Here is a 24,669-nt window from a genome sequence, read left to right on the forward strand (position 1 = left end):
TCCACTTTCTCTTGATTGTGGAACAAGGCACGGAAGGGGGGAATGTAGCAAACAAGTTCAGAGTGAGTTCATGGTCTTTCTTGTGAGGTATGGGGGCATGTATTATGCCCATTTTACAAGTAAGCAAATATGCCTGAGGTTATAAAATTAGTTGCAACCAGGTTTTAGAGCTCCTGATTTCACTGTTGTGACTTGATTAAAAGCAAAAGGTTGGGTTGGAGAGCACTGCCCAAGAGGGTAGGAGTGTGTTCAGTCTCGATCTGTGGGGAGAGGAGGAAACCAGTGATCTGAGAATCACTGGTTTCTTGTAGAACCTTGGATTAGTAATCCAGAAACCCCAATTTTTTTCATCCCCATCATGCTCCTGACTAATCACAACCTCGGATATTCCCAGTAAAAAGATTAAACTAGATGAGATTAGATTCCATCGTATTTTGAATGTGTTTTAACCTGATGAGGTTTCTGTCACCCTCATTTTCACAGGGGTTAACATTTGGAAAGTGAGGAGAGTACGAATGCCCTCTGCCTTTAGGTGGCGCTAAAACTTGAATTGCTATTGCATGAATACACTTATGGCCTTCTTTGCATCTTGTTGTTTCTGCACTTATTTGTGTAATGTTAAGAAAGGAGAGTATCTGATGTTTACGTATTTAAAAATACTCTTTAATTTTTAGAAATATATGCAAGAGGCGCGAAGTTTAGGAAAAAACCTGAGGCAACCCAAATTGTCAGACCTTTCTCCTGCAGTGATTGCACAGACCAACTGCAAATTTGTAGAAGGCTTATTAAAAGAATGTAGAATGAAGGTACGTATTACTCACTGATGGAAGACGGTGTGCTATCATGTTAATTCCATTTGTGAGGCTAAGATGAACTGAATCAGCTCCCATCTGAGCCTGCAGCTTTCTTCGAAGAAAACTTTTCCTGGGGTATAAACCTCACGTACTCTTTACTGAGGTCATGAATTTTCACGGGTTCTCTGTTGCCCATAGAATCAGTGACATGGGAGCCCTGCACAATTTCTCTCACCTCTTCAGTCATTGCTGTCTTTTTCTCCAACATGAACAGGATAGTAAGCCAGTCAGAAGTTGTGTCAGGAATGTGGTCATCTTATGCGAAAGGCAACACGGTTTTTGTGTAGAACCTTGTTCATGCCCATCATGTATGTATACCCATGAGGAAGAAGACCTTAGCTATAGGTTAGGTTTGTATATATTAACACACTAGTCTCTTCTCAGATAGCTGTGTTCATCAAAGGCGATAATACAAACTGACAAAATTCAGGACATCATTTTAGCCAGTAATTCCATTCTTTTATTTGACAGTCACTTCTGGAGTACCTTCTGTGTATTCAGTATATACACTGGTTTCAGTATCAGCATACAGTGTTGAATCAGAGAGATGGTCTCGACCTTAAAGAACTAGATTCTCTCTCACTTTACATTTGATAAGTGCAGCTAAGACTGCTGTAAGTTGCTTACTTGAAACTAATTTCTATTTCCTTTTTATTTTCTGGTGCATACTCATGAGCAGAGACAAGATAAAAGAGGAAAAGAGGAAGGAAAAAGAGACCTGGTTCACTCACAAATTAGGGAGTTCTGAAAAAATTTAGAGCTGTTTGTGTTGTCGTTTTTGCCTAAGTGTAGTCAAAGCTAACTGCAGGTACCTTCAGTCTGCCAACGTGCAGGGGCAGTGGAGGCTTAGTTGCAGTGGCAGGATGGGTTTCACATTCTTCCCATTTCCTGGGTCTGGTGTGATTCCCCAAAGTTATTCAAGCTAGTATTCTGAAAACTGTCCATCATAAATGTTTACTTGAGGATACTTTCATATAATATCATATTCTCCCACTAGTGACCCCGTATTTGTCTGACAAAATAATAAAACTATATGTGATATTACTGCAGTTATTTGACCACAGAAATTAAGATACTTTTCCCAAAGTGATGAAAAATCTACAATTATAAGTATAATGAAGGGATGGGGGACTGGCTCAGTAGGTGGAGTGTGCCACTCTCGATCTCGGGGCTGTGGATTCAAGCCCCACGTGGGGTGTAGAGCCTATTAAAAAAAAATAATCTTAAAAAAAAGGTGTAATGAAAGGAACCCAGGTGTCTGATCTAGTAGTTGACTTGTTGGCTTTTTTACTTCACTACTGGGATAACACTTGTGACCACATGTGATGTTCTCAGACAAAACGCATGTTGGTGGAGAAGATGGGACATGAAGCAGTGGAACTGGGCCATGGAGAAGCAAACATAACCGGCTTGGAGGAGAACACCTTGATCGCCAGTCTCTGTGACCTGCTGGAAAGGATATGGAGCCACGGCCTGCAGATTAAGCAGGTAATAGTCTCAGGAGGTCCTGGTGATGTGGCTCGTTAGGAACCCTGTCAAGAAATGTCACAAAGAGAAAAAGATAAACATTAAAGGGTATGTTTCTTTGTCACGGGATAACGGGAAATGCACCATAGGCTTTTTAATTCCAGAAAAAGAAAATAAAACCCATGATTAAGAGGTGGTTTGGGGCTCTTTTCCTGGTAAACAGAAAAGGATAAAACAGCACATTTACTGCAGAGGCCATATCCCCTGTTGAGTGTCTGCTTTCGTCACTGTCCAGGAAAAAAAATCTGTTAGCCAGAATTAACCTTCTTTACCATTTTAAGGTACCTAGTTATTCAGGGTGCAAAAAATCAAATGGTTTCTTTGTTTTTGTCCCTCTTATCTCCTGTTCTGATTGTTTTTTGTTGTGAGCATGTTCTTTCTTCCTCCCCTTTTCTTTCTCCTCTGGCTTTTTTCTTCCATAGTTGGCATTCCATACACACAAACATATTTTGCATATGGATACACATAAATACACTCTGTGCTGCTAGAGCCTTTTAATTCTGTGGTTACTAGTGTGGCCAGTGTAGACAGTCCTAAACATACAATTAAATAACAATTGAGCTGAAGTTCAGAAGTCTATGCGTACTTCTGGCGTCTCTTTAGCTGCCCTTCCCCAGGCTATTGCTAATCTTCTCAGTGAGACAAAGGATGACCCTCCTTTCACAAGGAGTGAGTTGCTCAGAATATTACACAGCTGAGAATGGATGAGCTTGTATCTCCAAACATCAAAATGGCCATTTCAACGTGAATGGTTTTGATAAGAAATTATTTTTTGATTAATTAGTTCTTATAAGATGAAAAATTTTTTGTGCCTTGTAATTTCAGGGGAAGTCAGCTTTGTGGTCACATTTAATTCAGTTTCAGGACAGAGAAGAGAAACAAGAGCATCTTGCAGAATCACCAGGTGAGAGTTCATTGGTTTGTTTCTGCGGAACTGGTGGCATTGGACCATGGGAAGAATCAGTAGGATACGGCTTTGTCTATACCTCCTCTCTCTCTCTCTCTCTCAGGCTGAAACTTACCCATCTTGCCAGTAGTGGGGTAAGGCAGAAGGAGCAATAGTCACTTGACCTTTCTGATCTTCATCCACAAGACAGGGAAAATAATGTTACGCTATATAAGACTATAATGTTGATTAAATGAGATAACATGTGAAAACCCCTAATGAATTGTAAAGGATCATACAAGTATACCTTACTCTCACCACTGTTAGGCTGTAGTGTATCCTGGGTTTTTTTCCTTAAAGTTTTATACACCCATCATTAATAATCTTTCAGAGAAAAAACATGTATATGTATATATGCCTCAAAAGTCTTCAGGAGTCATATTTCTTCTTCAGTTTACAGCAAGACATCACTTGTTAGAAGTGTTGTTATACTTTAGCTAGTTAGAGTTATATAGGGTTCGTAGATATGTATTTTTCTTTATGTAAAATAACCATCTATTTCACAAAAAGTAGAAGTAATGGTGGAAATCTAGTAGAGATAAAATGTTTTATATTAAATCAGCTATTTGGGAACCTTTTCTAAAATTATAGATTACCCAGGATGCCTGGGTGGCTCAGTCAGTTAAGCATCTGACTTCAGGTCATGATCTTGCAGTTCACGGGTTCAAGCCCTGCGTGGGGCTCTCTGCTATTAGCACAGAGCCTGCTTCAGATCTCTGTCCCCCTGTCCCTTTGCCTCTCCCCTGCTCATGCTCTTTCTCTCTCTCTCTCTCTCTCTCAAAAATAAGCATAAAAATTTTTAAATAAAAAATAAAGTTACAGATTATTTTGCACATTCAGAAATGTTAAAAAAAAAATAGATTTGAAAAAATAAGCCAACCAGCAGCTTAAGAAGGCATTGCAAATATAATTGAAGCATACCCTTCCATTCCCTTCATTGCAGTACTATCCTAAATGTGTTTATTGTTGGAAACCTAGGGGGTTTTTTGTTTTGTTTTGTTTTTTTAATGTTATTTATTTTGAGAGAGAGAGGGAGAGAGAGCGCGTGCGTACGCACACAACGAGGGAAGGACAGAGAGAAAGGGAGACACAGAACCCAAAGCAGGTTCCAGACTTTGAGCTGTCAGCACAGAGCCCAGTGTGGGTCTCGAACTCATTAACCGTGAGACCATGATCTGAGCCGAAGTTGGATGCTTAACTGACTGAGCCACCCAGGCACCCCAGAAACCTAGTTTTTAAATGTGTTTAATCAGACAGCTAGGAATATAAATTGATACTATATGTTATCCTGGAGCTCCACTAAATAGAATGCCTAGGTTCTGATGTCCCAAGATGTAACTGTATTTGTAAAAATTGAGATCAAGTTTAAAAGCGTTCTCTAGTGTCCATCTCCTTTGCCCTTTTCTCTCTTGAAAAAGTAAAAATGCAGGGCGGTTGGGTGGCTTAAGTCAGTTGAGCGTCCAACTTCAGCTCTGGTCACGATCTCACAGTTAGTGGGTTCAAGCCCTGTGTTGGGCACCGTGCTGACAGCTCAGAGCCTGGGGCCTGCTTCTGATTCTGTGTCTCCCTCTCTCTCTGCCCCTCCCCCTCTCATACTCTGTCTCTGTCTCTCAAAAATAAATACTAAAAAAAATAAAAAGGGGGCACCTGGGTGGCTCAGTGAGTTAAGAGTCCGACTTCAGCTCAGGTCACGATCTTGCAGTTTGCGAGTTTGAGCCCCGCATCGGGCTCTGTGCTAACAGCTCGGAGCCTGTAGCCTGCTTCGAATTGTCTCCCTTTCTCTATGCCCTTCCCCCGCTTGTGCTCTGTCTGTCTCTCAAAAATGAATAAATGTAAAAAAAAATTTTTTTTTAATTAAAACAAAAATAATAAAAAGTAAAAATGCATGTATGCCCTGAAACGATCTCTAACATTTACCTGTGTTCCTAGAAAATTTAACTGTTCGGACCATAAAACCATAACCAAGGTAGCTTACCCTATTTAGAAAAAATAAATTCCTACGAAGAAATAAACCCTTTATAGGATGAAATGTTGGAGAACTGAGCAGAGAGATGGAAGCATTTGACTCTTTTGCCAGATGAGGCATGTGAGAATGTCCAGCTGTTAAAGCGAGCAGCTGCCTGGCAACACCAGCAGCTTCATGGCTTTGGCTGCTCAAATGATGGGTGGTTGAGGTGGAGACCAGAGACTCAGCTGTTTGCAGTGGCCTTTTGTTAGTCAGTAGTGGAGCCAGCAAAACTCTCAAGTCAAGGCTAAAAAGTATCAAACGTGTTCCAAGCCTCATGTAGTCACTATTTTTGCTGCACTGTCAAGTGTTGATAAAGGGCTAGTCATAAGAGAATGAACAAAATCTAAATATTTTTACTGATCCTAAGTAGGACTAATGTAAGCCATGTAGCTTTTGAAATCAAACTTATTATCTGTTAGGTGTAGATTTTATTATAAATATTGCTGTAACACTTCTGATGATTCAGCCCATGAAGTTAGAATTTTAAAATATGACAGTGTGAAATATATATAAAAACATTAGTTAAAAAATAAAATACTTCTTTATTGAGAAGCAGTGTGTTCTGATTATACAGAAATTAGCAGTTTATTGACTTGCTTTTAAATCTGGGTGAGTTTTTTTTCCCCCCAAAATTACTTTTTGTTTACCAACTGTGAAGCATCCTAATTAATGGCAATAAACAGGCTACATTTTCATATTAAGGAGTGATCCTCTGTGTACTTAGAGTTCAAACAGTAGGTTTGAACACCACTGTTACTAGCATTGAGCCAGGATGAGACTAGATGATAGATCATTATTGTTCCTTCAGAAGCAACACTGAACAGGAGTCAGAGACATTTTAAGGGTTGCAGAAGAATGGAAAGTCTGTCTTAGCGAGAAGACCACAGCAGGGTAGATTGTCTTAATTTTTTAAAAATAGACTTTATCTTTTATAGCAGTTTTAGGTTCATGGCAATATTGAGCACACAATACAAGATTTCCCATATACTCTCCACCCCCACATATGCACAGCCCCCCCCCCCCCATTATCAGCATCCCCTAACATAGTGGTACATTCTTATAGTTGATGAACCTACATTGACAGATCATTACCCTAAGTCCATAGTTTAGGTTCACTCTTGGTTTTGTACATATTATGGGTTTAAATAAATGTAGAGTGACGTGGATCCACCATTATAGGATCATGTAGTGTCGCTTTATTTATCCTAATATTTTCTGTACTCCACTTATTTATTTATTCCTCTGTTTCCTTACCTAACTGCTGGCAACCACTGACCTTTTTATTTTCTCCATAGTTTTGCCTTTTCCAGAATGCCATGTAGTTAAGTGTCCTGTAGTATATAGCCTTTTCAGATTGGCTTCTTTCACTTAGTAATGTGCATTTAAGTTTTTTTCACGTCTTTCAGACTGTCTTAATTTTGACTTAGTTAAATTCTGCAGTGCCAAGTCACTGCACCTACTAGTTTGAGGTCCTATTTCAGAGAAGGGATCTTAGGATGCAATCGATCCTAGAAAGACTGTTCTTGACATATTACTCAAAAGTTTCTACCTTTAAAAATATTGGCCAATTAAAATTAAAAAAAAAAATGTTGGCCAGCTTAGGGGTGCCTGGGTGGCCCAGTCAGTTGAGTGTCCAACTCTTCATTTCGGCTCATATCATGATCCCAGAGTCATGGGATCAAGCCCTGCATTGAGCTCTGTACTGCGTGTGGAGCCTGCTTGAGATTCATTCATTCATATTCTCTCTCTCTCTCTCTCTCTCTCTCTCTCTCTCTCTCCCCCCCCCCTTTCTCTTTCTCTCTTAACCCCCCACCCCCTCTCCTCTCCTGTGCTTGTGCTCCTCCTCTCTCTCTCTCTCAAATTAAAAAAAATTTTTTTTTAATGTTGGCCAGCTTAGACATAGATGGTATTCTTAAACTTTGCATCCTTAGACAAGATTCCACTGAACTTTCAGTGGATTTTTTAATCAGTTGCCAAGTAGTAGAGTCGGATGCAGAAGAGGGTGAAAATACTGCTTTTAAATGGTCATTCTGGGTCTAGCCCAAGAATTTTGAGTCACTCTTCAATCATCTTATCTTCATCAAAAGTTCTCTATTAGGGGCACCTGGCTGGCTCAGTCAGTAGAGCGTGTCACTCTTGATCTCAGGGTCATGAGTTCAAGCCCCAAGTTGGGCGTAGAGCTCACTTTAAAAAAAAAAAAAAAAAAGTTTTTAGGACACCTGGGTGGCTCAGTCAGTTAAGCATCCAACTTCAGCTCAGGTCATGATCCTGTAGTATGTGAGTTCAAGCCCCGCAGTGGGCTCTGTGCTGACAGCTGGGAGCCTGGAGCCTGCTTCAGATTCTGTGTTTCCCTCTCTTTCTACCCCTCCTCTGCTCACACTCTGTCTCTCCCTCTCTCAAAAATAAATAAACATTAAAAAAAATTGTTTTTAAGTTCTCTGTTAACTACTTACTTGCCTGTAGACTGTAAATGGTTCTGTAGAAATAATATATACAGTCTCTGCCCTCTACAAACTTGCTGCCTATGTAGCAGCTTTGATTCAGGCAGATATACGAAAGAAATTCCTATGGCTGAATGTTGAATCCACAGTGTTTATATTGAAGGAGAAAGTGACCTATTATATTTGAATGTGGTGAATTAAATAGTAATAGATGTATACATTTAAATAGTATATAAATTTCTCTTCTGGAGTAGACTTCACAGAAACCTTCTTAGAGTTTAGATCTCTAGGTAAAATGTGTGGCTTCGCTCATTAACTCCTGTCTGTTTTCTTTGCACAAGCTTCTTAACTCTTTCCTCTAAAGCCACTAATAAATTATTGTACTGGCTTCCTGGGGCTGCCGCAATAAAGTACCACAAACTGGCTAACAGTCTCACAGTTCTGGAGTCCAGAACAAACAGTCCCAAATCAACGTATTAGCTGTGGTGGTCCCTGCGTTATGAAGGGAAATCAATCCCATGCCCCTCTTCTAGCTTCTGGTCATCTCAGAAATCTCTTGGCCTTTAAATGGTATATTCCATGTGTCTTTACATCATCTTTTCTCTACTTGTGTCTATCTCTTTATCCAAATTTCACTTTGATAAGGACACTGTTCACATTGGTTTAGGGCACATCCTAATAACCTAAAATTGATCAGCTACAAAGACCCTATTTCCAAATAAGGTCAAATTCACAGGTCCTAGGAGTTAGGACTTCTACATCTTCTTGGGGGCATAATTCAAAACATAACAGCTACTGTTGCTGACTTCCCATGTCATCCTCTATCTGATTAGCAAGATTATTCACAAATCTCTTTCTCCAGCCCTAGTCCTACACACCCATCTTTGATGGCCCAGTGGGATCTCAAACTCAGGACATCTTAAAACAAACTAATTATCTCAGCACCTTTCCCTCCTGTCTCTATTTGGCTTTCTCCCTTCTCTCCGTATTATTTAATGCATCAGCACTCTTCTCTCAATCAAGCTTAGCAGCTAGAAAGTCATCTGTAATGTAACAGAAAACCCAGTGGATGTGACATCAGAGTATTCTGCCCCTTTTGATGAATGCATACAGTTGAGCAGGTTTCTTGACCTCTTTGAGCCTCAGTTTCTTCATTTGCAAAATTAAGATTAACAAATCCAAAGGAAAGTAATAATTTGATGAGATAATATACATTAAATCATTTTATATTCATACTTAATATTTTTGATTCTTGAGTCTTTACTTTTTTTTTAACTTTTTCACTTTTATTAAAGGCTTTGACGAGAACTTCATAAAATGTCATGAAATTCTATTTGCTATACAATAAACATCTACTTCTGAGTAGGAGACATATGTCATTATAGCAACCATTTTAATGTGTAAAAGAATTCTGAATTCTTACTATAAGTATTTGGCTAAAATAAGAAATATCTTTGCAATAAAACTGACAGTGTGGCTTCGGTAAAATATCAGAAATGTCTCCTGGAAAACGTGGGAATGTTTCCTTTTGCCAGATAAACTCTGAACAGTTACAGTTAAGGTGCGTAAATTAGACAAAGCTAGAAAGGAACATCGTGTTTCTAGGAAAGAACAGCATGCAACATGGACTTCCTCCATGTCAAACTGACAACCACTTAATGACAATGACTTATTATACACAGGAAAAGTAGCATATGTTCTTCAGAAGGAAATGATATTGCAAGATAATTCTGATAAACCTTTTATTGAAGTCTTGAATAGCTTCAGAGAATATCACAGAATGGGTAGAGGCGATTTATAGGACATTAAAGGATTCCTTTATATTTTGATACCCTCCTTAAATATAAACACAAATCAAATATAAACACACTTGTAAAACTGTGATTCTCTTAATCAAACGGGTTTACTACCACACTCAGCTACTAGCAGCATTTGGATGCAAAGTTTAATCTGGACAAACCAAGGCAGAGACTCTCCAGTGGGCTCCTGCTGCTGCTGCTTCCAGATACCGCTGGTGGAACCCACTTAGGTTTTTTGTTTTCAGCTGAAGGACTGCTTATTTGTAGTGGTTTCCTAGTGGCCTCTGAAGAAACAGAGACCTTTTCTGGTGAAGGCTGAGGTTCTGATTTCACAGCGACTTGAGCAGTCTCCTGAAGTCGCTTCCAGAGTATTACATTTGGATTTAGGTTTCTTCTTCTTTTCAACTGGGGATTTGACCTTCACTTCTTTCTTTTTAATTTCTTTCACCTTATTTTTTCTCATGGTGAAGTATTCATCATTGTCTGCACTCTCACTAAAATCAGAGTCATCCTCAGACTCTTCACCAGTTGCAAAGTGTGGTTCAGAGTGATTAGCACTGTCACCATCACTGCCTTCCAGAAGAATCTTCCTCTGTTGTACCACAGTCTTTGATGCGGCTTCTCTTTTCCCTTGCACACCAGGAAAACCATCTTCCTCAGTAATCTTATCCAAATCTAAATAATCACTGGCTACACTGCAATTGGAGATATGAGGGTCCTTACTCATTGTTTTGGTTTCACTACTGTCACATTTTTCAATGCTTTTATCTCCAGCCTCTTCTGCATCAATGGTGACCGTTGGAAGTTCCTTCACTGATAAAGCTAGTGCAACTTCTAAGTCTTGCTGGTATAGCTTGTCACCTAAAGCCATCCTATTTTTAGGGGTTTTCTCTTGCAGTGGGATATCTTCTTTCTGGAGATTCTTCAGTTTAGGTTTCCTTGTTTCTAGTTTTAACTCCTTTGGTGGTGTTCTGGGTTTCTCATTTAAAGGTGTAGTTGCAGAAATAAAGTCATCATCGCTGTCAGAGTCCTGAAACCATGAGTAATTGACCGGATTCTTATGCCTCACACACCGTGGCCCCCTCCAACACTGAAAATCTGCAGTTTTCAAGTTCTTGTTGGCAGCAGTGGATGAGTCTTGTTCACTTTCTACATCAAGTCATTAAGTTCTGTGTTTGCTGCCACTGCACGTTTCTCCTCTTTGTTCTCACTGGCTGCCACTCCTTATCCATAAGCTGGCCTTTGGAATAACTTGTAGCTCATCTCCCTTACTTCTCTTGTACCATCACACTCTCACTGTGGTTAACTAACTAATAAAAAGCCCTCGGGAGCATAGAATTCTTTTCACAATCCTTCCCCCCTTTCCTAGGAGTTCTGCAGATTTCTAATTTGTCATTCAAGGCTCTGCCATCTGGCCCGAAATAGTCTCATCTTCCTCCTTGAGTATTTGTTGAGCCTGTATGTTGGGCCTCTGCTAGGCCCTTTGAGTATCCTAAGAAAAAGATATGACTGAGCCTCGAGGCATATAGTTTAACAGTAATAGAAATGTTAGATTATGCTAAGTTTATGTTACATGTTCAGTTTTATAGGTCCTGTTAGAGGGAACCACATCTAACAGTGTACCTTAGAGAGAATATTCAGGAAAGATTTCACAAAGAGGCAAAATTAAAGCTAAATTTTATTTTATTTATTGAGAACTTATTTTGTTCCAGGCAGTATTCTAAGTGCTTAGGTATTCTAAGGTAGTTATTGTTACTGACCTGTTTGCAGATGACGAAACAAACCATAGAGAGGTAAAATTACTCACCCAAAGTCAGGGAGCTGTTAAGTTCTCTGTAGGGTTTGAGAAAGCCATGTTCTTAGCTGTTAAGCTATAGTCCTCTCAACCTAAAATGCTAAATAGGCTGGGGACACCTGGCTGGCTCAGTCAGTTGAGCATCTAACTCTTGATTTCAGCTCAGGTCCTGATCCCAGTGCCATGGGATCAAGCCCTACGTCAGGTTCTGTGCTAATCGTGTGCTGCTTGGGATTATCTCTCTCTCTCTCTCTCTCACTCGCGCGCCTTCCCTCCCACTCTCACCCTCCCTCCCTCTCTCTCTCCACCCCTCTCCCCTGCTTATGTGTGAGCTCTTTCTCTTAAAAAAAAAAAATGCTAAATAGGCTATAAACATGGGGAAGGATACAGAAGTGTTAAAGGGCGAGCTAAAGACTAACAGATTGCATGGAGACATGGAAAAATACATCGTATGTTTAAGAAACATTGATTAGCAAAGAGTAGAGGATATAGGGTTCCAAAATAGGATTCCTAGAAAAAAGCTTAGGCCTGTGAATGCTCTTATTGTGGATGCTGCTGCTTTTTTAAATGTCAGCCTCCTTTTTTATTAAGTCTCTCCCCTCTTCTCTGCTTCCAGAGGCATGATTCTTTCTTGTTGTCATGTCTCCCTCTAGCCAAGTTGCTGATTATGGTTTCAGCTCCTTTTTCCTGCCTTGTGATCTTTTTTTTTTTCTCTCTCTCTTTTCAACCTATTTCTTACCACTGGTGTGGCCTTCTTTCATGCTGTCTCATCATCTAGCACGTAGAGGCGTTCTCTAAGGTGTGCTTTCATTAACAACACACTTAAATCGTGATAGTCTCAGACAGGAAGACTAACATAGCACATTCCCTGCAAGTCTCTGGAACAGTTTCCTGGGTGTCTGTTACCTCCTAGGTATCCAGATAAAGTAGCATTTTCAGTGACCCATTGAAAACTCCCTCCCGAAACTGCCATGACAAATGACCTGGTAATGGAAGGCCCTGAAAAGAACTCCCTTTAGGTTGGCCTGGCCACCGTCTCTTTATCCTGGCAGCCTCATCAGTGCTCATTCATACCTGCCAAGTATCAGCCTAGCCTCTTTTACTAGATGCCAAAACATGCAGATCCAAATACAACAAAATGTTCACTGACAGCTTCAAATATATCTATGTGTTTCCGCATTGTATCCTAGTCCCCACAAACTAGAATGGATCTAAAAACTGGGAAAATGGATGTTTAATATACAGTAAAACCCACATCTTAAATTCTAATGTTATCCATGTATTTGCTAAGTGTGATGCTGCAATTTAGTTTTCGTTTACAGATAGTAAAATGGAAATAAAGGGCACAAAACTCCACAGCATCCCATTTAAAGTGAGATTGAGCACTCCAGCTACATTAGCCAACAATTGCTTGCTTAGCTATTGCTATATAAGAGAATAATCTTTCCTTCTTTTATAAATGTTAACCATTCAAGCTCCAAAGAGAATGATTCATGGACATTAAACTTCTAACTGTCCATGACGATTACTCAGTTTGCCTGATATACTATAGTTTGGATTCTGAACTTTGAAGTAGAAACTTATCAGACTAGAGAGCCTAGACTCTTAGATTTTCCTTTTTTTGAAAAAGGAAAATGTTTATTTATTTATTTATTTTTAGAGAGAGAGCGCAAGGTAGGAACAGAGGGGGAGAGAGAATCTCAGGCTCTGCGTTCATGAACTGTGAGATCATGACTGGAGCCAAAATCAAGAGTCAAGACACTCAATTGATTGAGCCACCCAGGCACCCCTAGATTTTCCTTTTTATTTTATTTTGTTTTAAGTTTGTTTATTTTGAGAGAGAGTGGGAGAGGGGCAGAGAGAGGGAGAGAGAGAATCCCAGTCTTCATGCTGTCAGTGCAAAGCCCGATGCAGGACTTAAACTCTTGAACTGTGAGATCATGACCTGAGCCGAAGTCAGACACTTAACCAACAGAGCTACCCAGGTGCCCCTGGATTTTCCTTACTAAGCACTCTTTCACAGCATAAGGAAATTATGTGATTGCAATTTATGAGCCCAGACGTGAATCACACACTTTGTAGCTTAATTTATAGACATTGCTTTCTTGTAATTATCCTGAGCTATTAGAATGAATAACTTTAGCTAATGACTGTTCCTTATGACCAAAAGTTTATTTATTATTTGCAAAAGTAGGCTTTTATGATTCATTTTAAATTTCCAAATGCAGCTTCAGATTAATTAGAAAGAAAATAGCTGTTTTTCTGTATTAATAAAGTAGCAACATTCAGGGAAAAAATTTCTAGCTTTTCTGTTGTCTTTAAAATTTGTTCCTATCGAGGCGGCTGGGTGGCTCAGTTGGTTGAGCGTCCGACTTAGGCTCAGGTCATGATCTCATGGTCTGTGAGTTCGAGCCCGGCTCTGTGCTGACAGCTCGGATCCTGGAGCCTGTTTCCCATTCTGTATCTCCCTCTCTCTCTCTGCCCCTCCCCCACTCATGCTCTGTTTCTCTCTCTCTCTCTCTCTCTCTCTCTCTCTCTCTCTGTCAAAAATAAATAAACATTAAAAAAAATTTGTTCTTATCAAAGTAATTTGAAAGTATTTATTTATAGGATGTGAACCATGTATATATTTTTTTGTCCTTGCTATTATTTTTCTAACACTTTGCTGGTATTTTTTTGTATAGTTGCCCTTGGACCAGAAAGAAGAAAATCTGACTCAGGAGTTATGTTGCCAACACTCAGGGTCTCTCTTATCCAAGACATGAGGTATATGTGCTAATATTTGATAACTGTTAAATATTTGTGGCTTTCACTTACATTGCTCAAATAATTATGGCTATATGTATTTTTTGCTTATGTATTCTGAAGAAAACATTTTTTATAATCTTGCTTACTTTACTGTTTTTTTTCCTGACATTAAATCCAAAGGGAAAATACAACTGAGAAGATTTTTAAAGTAGTGAAATTATTTTCCAGTTTATTCAGTTTTTTAAAACCTCCTTAAATACCTGCTGCCCACAGTCACAGACCAAAAATATCTGCACATAATGCCAGGTTACTTGGCAAAAAAACTGCTATTAGGTAGGTTTAATTTGAAGCAAATGCAAATCTGAGAATTATTAGTTGTAGTTACTGGTCTTAGAAATCATTGGAAAGCACAGGCTAAGCTCCTTCTTGTCATTTGTATATTAGTTCAAATGTTGCTTTGTCTAAAAAGCCTGCCCAGACCACCTGTTAGACCACCTGCTAGCCACCCAGTCACTCTCTTTCACACCCCTGTGTGTCCTCTCCGTAGCAATTATTTGAGTTTGTTTGTTCTAACAACCTTCGTGAGAGAGGTCAATCTGTCTGACATGTAAAACTTTTGAATTACTACTAAATGTTGATGGAGTTCAACATGTAATTGGTGCTCAATTAATATTTGTTAAATGAAGGATTTGCCTACTTTAAGCTCTGTGAGTGTACATGAGAGTGTGTGTGTGTGTGTGTGTGTGCTTATCTAATATTTTCGCATATGCCTTTATATCTTTACCTGATTCTACTGGCCAAACTGCTACTGAACTATTTTGGTTCAAGTTTTGAAGCTTAGAAAGGTGGTGATTGCTGGAAATAATAAAGATTAGAGCAGAAATTAATGCTATAGAAACCAAAAAAATAGTAGAACAGATCATTGAAACCAGAAGTTGGTTCTTTGAAAGAAATAACAAAATTGATAAGCCACTAGCAAGTTTGATCAAAAAGACAAAGAAAAGGACCCAAATAAATAAAATCAAGAATGAAAGAGATCACAACCAACACAGCAGAAATAAAAACAATAAGAGAATATTATGAATAATTATATGCCAATAAAATGGGCAATCTGGAAGAAATGGACAAATTCCTAGAAACATACACTACCAAAGCAAACAGGAAGAAATAGAAAATTTGAACAGACCCATAACCAGTAAAGAAATCGAATTAGTAATCAAAAATCTCCCAAAAAACAAGAGTCCAGGGCCAGATGGCTTTCTAGGGGAATTCTACCAAACATTTAAGGAAGAGTTAATACCTATTCTCTTGGGGCGCCTGGGTGGCGCAGTCGGTTGAGCGTCCGACTTCAGCCAGGTCACGATCTCGCGGTCCGTGAGTTCGAGCCCCGCGTCGGGCTCTGGGCTGATGGCTCGGAGCCTGGAGCCTGTTTCCGATTCTGTGTCTCCCTCTCTCACTGCCCCTCCCCCGTTCATGCTCTGTCTCTCTCTGTCCCAAAAATAAATAAAAAACGTTGAAAAAAAAATTTTTTTTGAAAAAAAAAATACCTATTCTCTTGAAGCTGTTGCAAAAAATAGAAATGGAAGGAAACTTCAAGACTCTTTCTATGAGGCTAGCATTACCTTGATTCCAAAACCAGACAGAGACCCCACTAAAAAGAACTATAGACCAATTTCCCTGATGAACATGGATGCAAAAATCCTCAACAAGATATTAGCCAACTGGCTCCAACAATACATTAAAAAAATTATTCACCACGACCAAGTGGGATTTATACCTGGGATGCAGGGCTGGTTCAATATCCGCAAAACAATTAACGTGATTCATCACATCAATAGAAGAAAGGACAAGAACCATATGATCCTCTCAATAGATGCAGAGAAAGCATTTGACAAAATACAGCATCCTTTCTTGATAAAAACCCTCAAGAAAGTAGGGATAGAAGGAGCATACCTCAAGTTCATAAAAGCCATATATGAACCACCCAACACTAACATCATCCTCAATGAGGAAAAACTGAGAGCTTTCCCCCTAAGGTCAGGAACAAGACAGGGATGTCCATTCTCATCACTGTTATTCAACATAGTATTGGAAGTCTTAGCCACTGCAATCAGACAACATAAAAGGCATCCAAATCATCCGGGAGGAGGTCAAACTTTCACTCTTGGCAGATGACATGATACTCTATATGGAAAACCCAAAAAATTCCACAAAAGAACTGCTAGAATTGATTCATGAATTCAGCAAAGTTGCAGGATATAAAATCAATGCACAGAAATCGGTTGCATTCCTATACACCAACAATGAAACAACAGAAAGAGAAATCAAGGAATCGATCCCATTTACAATTGCATCAAAAACCATCAGATACCTAGGAATAAATCTAACCAAAGAGGTGAAAAATCTATACACTGAAAACTATAGAAAGCTTATGAAAGCCCTTGAAGAAGACACACACACAAAAAAAAGGAATAAGATTCCATGCTCCTGGATAGGAAGAACAAATATTGTTAAAATGTCAATACTACCCAAAGCAATCGACATATTCAGTACAATCCCTCTCAAAATAACACCAGCATTCTGCACAGAGCTAGAACAAACAATCCTAAAATTTGTATGGAACCAGAAAAGACCCCGAATAGCCAGAGCAATCTTGGAAAAGAAAACCAAAGCAGGAGGCATCACAATTCCGGACTTCAAGCTATACTACAAAGCTGTAATCATCAAGACAGTATGGTACTGGCACAAGAACAGACACTCATATCAGTGGAACAGAATAGAGAACCCGGAAATGGACCCACAAACGTATGGCCAACTAATCTTTGACAAAGCAGGAAAGAATATCCAATGGAATAAAGACAGTCTCTTCAGCAAGTGGTGCTGGGAAAACTGGACAGCGACCTGCAGAAGAATGAACCTGGACCACTTTCTTACACCATGCACAAAAATAACTCAAAATGGATGAAAGACCGAAATGTGAGACAGAAAGCCATCAAAATCCTCAAGGAGAAAGCAAGCAAAAACCTCTTTGATCTTGGCTGCAGCAACTTCTTACTCAACACATCTCCGGAGGCAAGGGAAACAAAAGCAAAAATGAACTACGGGACCTCATCAAAATAAAAATCTTCTGCACAGCAAAGGAAACCATCAGCAAAACTAAAAGGCAGTGGGAGACGGAATGGGATAAGTATTTGCAAACGACATAGCAGATAAAGGGTTAGTATCCAAAATCTGTAAAGAACTTATCAAACTCAACACCCAAAGTACAAATAATCCAGTGAAGAAATGGGCAAAAGACATGAATAGACACTTCTTCAAAGAAGACATCCAGATGGCCAACTGACACAGGAAAAAATGCTCAACGTCACTTATCATCAGGGAAATACAAATCAAAACCACAATGAGATACCACCTTACACCTATCAGAATGGCTAACATTAACAACTCAGGCAACAACAGATGTTGGCAAGGATGCGGAGAAAGAGGATCTCTTTTGCATTGTTGGTGGGAATGCACGCTGGTACAGCCACTCTGGAAAACAGTATGGAGGTTCGTCAAAAAATTAAAAATAGTACTACCCTACAACTCAACAATTGCACTACTAGGTATTTATCCAAGTGATACAGGTGTGCTGTTTCCAAAGGGACACATGCACCCCCCATGTTTATAGCAGCACTATCAACAATAGCCAAAGTATGGAAAGAGCCCAAATGTCCATGTATGGATGAACATGTAAAGAAGATGTGGTATATATGCACAATGGAGTATTACTCAGCAATAAAAAAGAATGAAATCTTGCCATTTGCAGCTACGTGGATGGAACTGGAGGGTATTAGGCTAAGTGAAATGAGTCAGTCAGAGAAAGATGAAAATCATATGACTTCACTCATATGAGGACTTTAAGAGAGAAAACAGATGAACATAAGGGAAGGGAAACAAAAATAATACAAAAACAGGGAGGGGGACAAAACAGAAGAGACTCATAAATATGGAGAACAAACTGAGGGTTACTGCAGGCGGGATGGGCTAAATGGGTAAGGGGCACTAAGGAATCTACTCCTGAAATCATTGTTGCACTATATGCTAATTTGGATGTAAATTTAAAAAATAAAATTAAAAACAATAAATTCTTCAGATGCCTGTAAAATAAATAAGAAAAAGAAAGAAAGAAAGAAAGGTGGTGATTGCTGAGATACTTTTTACTAATCGGTTTAAATGTGACAGTATACAAGAAATGTAAGTCCTATTGCTTAGCTTCTTTTTACAGATGTGAAAGCTCAGGCCCAGGTGGTCAAGTCTGAGACCATATTACCAATTAACAGCAGAAGTGGAACTAGAACTAAGGTATCCTGACCATAGGTCAGGTCTCTGTCTAACTAGATGCAAGTACTCAGCCTTTGCCACATCACCAGGAAAATATCTACTGTGACTAGACGCAAATAAGTTGGCAGTAGTGTAAGGGTGTATATCAGTTTAAATATAATTTAGTATAACTCTGACGAAATCTATATTTGTTCACGGTACTCAGCTGAAAAACTGATGTCCTGTGACTTAACACACAACAAATTAAAATTGGACTTTTAATTTTTAGTCTTTGTCTTACAAAAAGTCTAAAAAAGACCCCCGAGTATCCTAAAGTGATGTTTTGACAAAATGATAGATGCTTTTAATAAAACTTGATTGGTTGGCAGGGTGCCTGGCTGGTTCAGTTGGTTGAGCATTAGATTCTTGATCTCGGGGTCCTGAGTTTGAGCCCCATCATGCGCTTAGAGTTTACTTTAAAAAGAAAAAAAATTGGGGGCACCTGGGTGGCTCAGTTGGTTGGGCATCTGACTTCGGCTCAGGTTATGATCTCGCAGTTCGTGAGTTCGAGCCCCACATCAGGCTCTGTGCTGATGGCATGGAGCCTGCTTGGGATTCTGTCTTTCCTTTCTGCCCCTAACCCTGCTTGTGTGCACTCTCTCTCTTACTCACTCTCTCTCAAAACAAATAAATAACTGAAAAAAATAAAATCTTTATTAAAAATAAATAGATAAGTGTTGAGGTAATAATAAAGAAGAATGAAATCTTGCCATTTGCAGCAAGGATGGAGCTAGAGGGTATAATGCTAAGTGAAATGAGTCAGTCAGAAAAAGACAAATACCATATGATTTCTCTCATGTGGAGAATTTAAGAAATAAAACCAATGAACAAAGGCAGGGGGGGAAGACAAACCAGAAAAATACAGACTCAACTATAGAGAAGAAACTGATGGTCACCAGAGGGGAGGTGGGTGGGAAGATGGGTGAAACAGGTGAAGGGGATTAAGAGTACACTTACGAAGAGCACCGAGTATAGAATTGTTGAATCACTATATTGTACACTGAATATAACACTGTGTGTTTTACTGGAATTAAATTTTTTTAATCACAAGAAAGACTATATGTATGAATATACACACACACACACCCATTAAGTACATTCACATTATTGTGCAGCCATCACCACTATCCATCTCCAGAATTCTGTTGTCATCCCAAACTGAAACTCTGTACCCATTGAACAATAAATGATTCCCCATTCTTGGTTCTCCCCAAGCTCCTGGTAACCACGTTTTCATTTTCTTTTCTTTCTTTCTTTCTTTCTTTTTTTTTTTAAATGTCTGTTTATTATTGAGAGAGAGAGAGAGATACAGAATCCAGAGTAGGCTTCTGGCTCTGAGCTGTCAGCACAGAGCCCCGTGCGGGGCTCAAATTCATGAACCACGAGATTATGACCTGAGCCAAAGTGGGACGCTCAAATGACTGACTGAGCCATTTAGGCGGCCCACTCCTATGAAATAGGAGTGAAATTTTCTGTCTCTTTGAATTTGACTATTCTAGGTACCTCATTTAAGTCAAATCATGCTTTTTGCATCTGGTTTGTTTCACTTCGTATATTTTTTGAAATGTTCATTATGAGGGCACCTGGATGGCTCAGTCAGTTCAGCATCTGACTCTTGATTTTGGCTCAGGTCATGATCTCACAGTTCATGGGTTCAGTCCCCACATTGGGGTGTGTGCTGACAGCATGCAACCTGCTTGGGATTCTCTCTCTCCTCTCTGCCCCTCTCCCTTTTATGCATGCACACACATGTGTGCACTCACTCTCTCTCTCAAAAATGAATATTTTTAAAGTGTTTTATTAATATATTTTTTGGGGGTGAAGGGCAGAGAGACAGAGGATCTGAAGCAGGCTTTGTGCCAATAGAGAGCCTGGTGCAGGGCTCAAACTCATGATCATGACCTAGGCTGAAGTCAGACACTCAGCTGACTGAGCCACCCAGGTACCCTTAAACATTCTTTTTAATGTTCATTATGAAAATGTTTAAATCTATGTTATAACCTGTGTCAGAATTTCCTTCTTTTTTAAAGATTAATATTCCATCTTCTATATATATATATACCACATTTTTTTAACAGTAAACATTGGATTGTTTCCACCTTTTGGCTATTGTGAATACTATAAATGTTGGGTATTCAGTTATCTGTTCAGGTCCTGCTTTTAGTTCTTTTGGGTATATACCCAGAAGTAGAATTGCTTGGTCACATGGTAATTCTGTGTTTAATTTTTTGAAGAGCCACCATTCATTCTGTTTTCCACAGTGGCTGTACCATTTTACGTTCCTACCAGCAATACACCAGGGTGCCAGGTTTTCTGCCTGTGAAACGAGAGCATTATTTCCCCAACCAGATGACTTGATGGTCTTTCACCAGTACGGGTATTCTCTGCCTGGAAGCTAGATAAAAATCAGAAGACTGCTTGCTCTCTTCAAAAGAAGAGATGTGGAAGCCTAATCATCCAGCTCCGTGCTACTGATCCTCATGCTCATGGGACTGATAGCGTCTCAGGAAGCCCCTGAGAAAACACTGCCCATGGCTGTCTCTCCCTCTTCTCTGCTTCCATTCTGCCTCCTTTAAATGACGTTTTATACACTGTTGTTCTTTTTCATGATATATTTACTTTAGAGTTTAACTCCTAGTGGACAGGATTATTTCCCTGTTTCCAGGTTCTTGGCAAGTGCTTCATTTTAGTCCCTAATCATTACCTAGATAGCTGACATAGATGTTTTTCCTTCAGGAAAAACACCCAAGTAATATTCTAAACTTTGATTTCTTTCAGTCTACACAATTAAAGAAAAAACGTATTCTCCAAGATTAGTGTACCTCTCTGAGTCTGTGTTCTCTATTGGGCACATGTCTCTGTTGGTACCTCCTGTCTTTCCAGGTTTATCTCTTGAGGCAAAGACATTGACACTTTGAGTCCTCCTAGTTGTCAAGAATCTTGGCACCAAATTGCTTAGTAGCTGGCATGAGTCCAGGATAGAGTCATCTGAAGGCTATCCAGTTTGTCTTGGTATCTTAGACAATTCTGCAAGACCATCGTGGATGCCAAGTATCGCCACACTGTCAGTTGTAGGATGATTTTTTGTTCCATAGAGAAAGGCTGAAGATAGTAAAGAAGTGTATAGATTATCTACATAGAAAAGAGAAGTGTTATTATGATGTTACCAGTATTAAAAATTTCTTTCCAGAGTAACCATGTACATGTCATCCAGCTATTCAAATACTTTTATTCTTGATGACAAGGTAATTAATGTTGAAGAGCACCATAGAACATTACATGACCAAGGAGACTAAGTTCTGTAATCCAAGTCTGGGTATTCTGACTATGTAAACAAATGAATTGGCTGTCTGAGTGAATCCTAGAAAAATTCTGTTTATATGAAAAGATGGGAATAAATTATCTGAGGGCAAATTAGCTATTTCCTTTATCATTTTTAACTAATAATATGTGCATAGGTCCCTGTGAGCCTCTTGCTTTATTCTACACTAAAATTAAGTGGTTATTGATTTCATTACCCCAGGAAGGAATATTTTGAGTAATTTTTTATGTCTGTACGGAATCTGAGCTTAAATTAAAATTGGCCAATCCTTAATTTATCTAAAAAATAATGCTGGGTTTAAAAATAACAAATAAAATTGGGTTTTGTTAATGATACAGTGGAAGTAAGCACTGGTTTTAGACTCGGGAAATGTGGATTGAAATGTAGCTGCTACCACTCTTAGAAATCATTTGGTTTTAGAGAACAGAAGCCCATTCAAACTAGCTTCAGTAAAAAGGAATGGATTTATTGGAGATATATAAAAGTGTTTTCCAGAATCCAAGAATAGGAACTGTGACTGCTAAATCTTGTCACAAGTTACTGTCACTGTCTCACTGGAAGCAAATCATCTCTGTTTCTCCCATCACATCTGCTCATCTTCCCCTCCCTGTCCCTCCTTTGCCTTGCCTTTTTTTTCCTGTTTTATTGTGTACAGGCCCAAGCCCTGGCTTTAACATCCTTTCTTATTTTTAGCATTCAACAAAAACTAACCTGGTTTTCCAGTATACAAATTCCTAGTTTCTGAGAGAAAATCCAGTGAACTCAGTTTAGATCAGGGATGTTCCTCTTACTCAGTCCATTTTAGTGAAGGATTAGGATCATAGTGGTAAGTGGAGTTGTGTCTTCTAGGGGAACTTCTCTAAGAATGTGAGTGTGAGAAAGAATTGATAGAAAATGGGTGACATGTCTAGAATAATACTTATTATCTCTGTGACCTTGACTGGATCACTTAGTCTCAATTAGTCTCCATTTTCTCACCCTTAAAGTGAAATAATGATGATCTCCCTCTGACTAGTTTTTGTGACAGTCAGATAAGACAAGGTACATAGAAACTTTTCTAAATTAGAAAGCTTTGTAGTAGAGTTAGGAATAAATCAAGTAAATAAGTTATTTAAACCATACCATATGTGCTTTTCTGTGAATTAACAGGATCTATTTTGGAAGTAATACTTGTATAATATTTTGCTGAATTCCATTATAGTCATCTATAATAAATGATTCCAATTAAAAGTAGATCCAAATGGCACATAACTACACAGCAAATTTTTAATAGATTCGATTACAGTTTAATAACAAAATGCATATAAATTGTTTTAAAGCATAGAGTTAGATATAGATTCACAAAGCAGCAGAGTTTTTGAGCTCCTACTATGTGCTAGGCCCTATGGGGTACAAAGAAGACTGCAAGGCTGCTAAGGAATCGTGGGGCTCCTTTTCCCAGGAGCTTTTGTAAGCTGAGAAACATGTACACCAAGAGAAAATGATAAAAGTAATAATAAGCAGTACATGGTAAATGCAAGTTAGATTATAGTGTTTCATAAATTAAAGAGGTCATTGAAGGCTGTGATGGTCATGGAAAGTAATCTAGAAGGAGCTGGGATCTCAAACATGAATAGAATCAAATAGGGAAGCAGGTAATGGAATGCAAAGTCTTATGAGTCACTTGTCTGGAATGGAACTTTTTTGAATAAGAGGATATATTGAGACTGAGGGGTAGTAAGTATAGTCTGCACAGTTCAGACTATATCCTGTGAATTTTTGAAGGTTCTGGAACAAAGGAATTATATTATGGATGCAGTATTTTAGACAGCTGTTTCCCTGGTGCCAGTGAATAAGATGGGCTTGCAAAGAAGAGTCTGGTGGCCTTGTCTCCCAACCCCCATGCCTCCTCCCAAGAAAAAAACTAGCACAAATTCTTTAATGATGGGAATGCTGATTGCCACTTAAGATAGATTGCATGTTACATATTCCAATCCTTCTCATTTTCCTTAAACATAGGTTGTTTTCCAAATTACAATTATTTTCATTTTGTCATTCTTAACCTACCATGTCTCCAGATTCTTGTTTAAGGCCAACATAAAGCTTATTTTAGTAAATTTTACTGTTTTAGAATAGAAAGAATACTAAGGAAAAGATTAGACCACATAAGTGCTTATCAGATCTAATGTGGATTCATTTTCAGTTACTACACTTTGAATCAACTTTCCTCACTTATGTGAGCTCTGAGTTGACACTGCACTCAACGGGGGTGCCTTGAAAATACTTTAGAACTTTAAGTGGTAAATGCCTGAGCATTTTCCCTTTGTTGCTTTTGGTCAGCTGTGTCATCATTTGGGAAATGTCAGGGTGGACGAACAGCCAGTGCTGCTTCATTAGGCCCCTACTGGGTTGTCAGGTGTCCCACCACTGCCACTACCATCAGTAAGAACCAGGGTCTAAGAGGGGACTTGCCTAATGACAGCTTTCTCCATTCATGACCATGTATACTGGTATTAGCCCTTTAAAAATAAAATAAGTGTGTCATACATTCTGAAAAAACTTCTTAGAGACGAGGTGAGGTTGGCTAAGCCCTACAAAGATGGCAACAGAATTTTCTTTTAACTCTTCGTTTTGACTTGTTTTTAAGCCACCTCTTCAGTGTGTCTGTGTAATGTGATTATAATGCTTTATATCTTATCAAGAGTCTTTGATCATATATCAACACTCTGGCTTGAGGGCCTAAATCTTCAGATCCAGGGATTAAGAGAGAGGAAGGGAAGGAGAGAGGGAGAGGGGAAAGATGAAAAAAAGGGGGTGCCTGGCTAGGTTGGTCGGTGGAGCATGTGACTCTTGATTTCTGGGTTGTGAGTTTGAGCCCCATGTTGGGT

The 24,669-nt window shown here is 39.0% G+C and overlaps 2 protein-coding genes across 10 annotated transcripts in view; one reads left to right on the plus strand and one right to left on the minus strand.

Moving 5' to 3' along the window:
• DENND5B (DENN domain containing 5B) overlaps positions 1–24,669 on the plus strand; it is a 183,581-nt gene that overhangs the window by 136,486 nt on the left and 22,426 nt on the right. For 6 of the 9 annotated variants that reach the window (XM_019452383.2, XM_019452386.2, XM_019452385.2 and 3 more), the window contains 4 exons: positions 675–806; positions 2,190–2,342; positions 3,207–3,285; positions 14,055–14,136. In XM_019452383.2, coding sequence (XP_019307928.2) covers positions 675–806; positions 2,190–2,342; positions 3,207–3,285; positions 14,055–14,136 — 446 coding nt within the window. Of the gene's footprint in view, positions 1–674; positions 807–2,189; positions 2,343–3,206; positions 3,286–14,054; positions 14,137–20,741; positions 21,901–24,669 lie in introns of those variants that run through there. The other 3 variants (XM_053895802.1, XM_053895804.1, XM_053895803.1) reach the window with 3 other exon arrangements.
• LOC109268548 (RAD51-associated protein 1-like) lies at positions 9,569–12,131 on the minus strand. Its single transcript, XM_053894719.1, is given in 4 exon segments — positions 9,569–9,722; positions 9,724–9,921; positions 9,923–10,724; positions 12,110–12,131. Coding segments are annotated over 4 exon segments (1,053 nt in total). The 3' UTR covers positions 9,569–9,691.

The sequence above is a fragment of the Panthera pardus genome, unplaced genomic scaffold (assembly GCF_024362965.1).
Source record: "Panthera pardus isolate Hobbes unplaced genomic scaffold, ASM2436296v1 HiC_scaffold_6, whole genome shotgun sequence".
In the NCBI taxonomy this organism is placed as follows: Eukaryota; Metazoa; Chordata; class Mammalia; order Carnivora; family Felidae; genus Panthera; species Panthera pardus.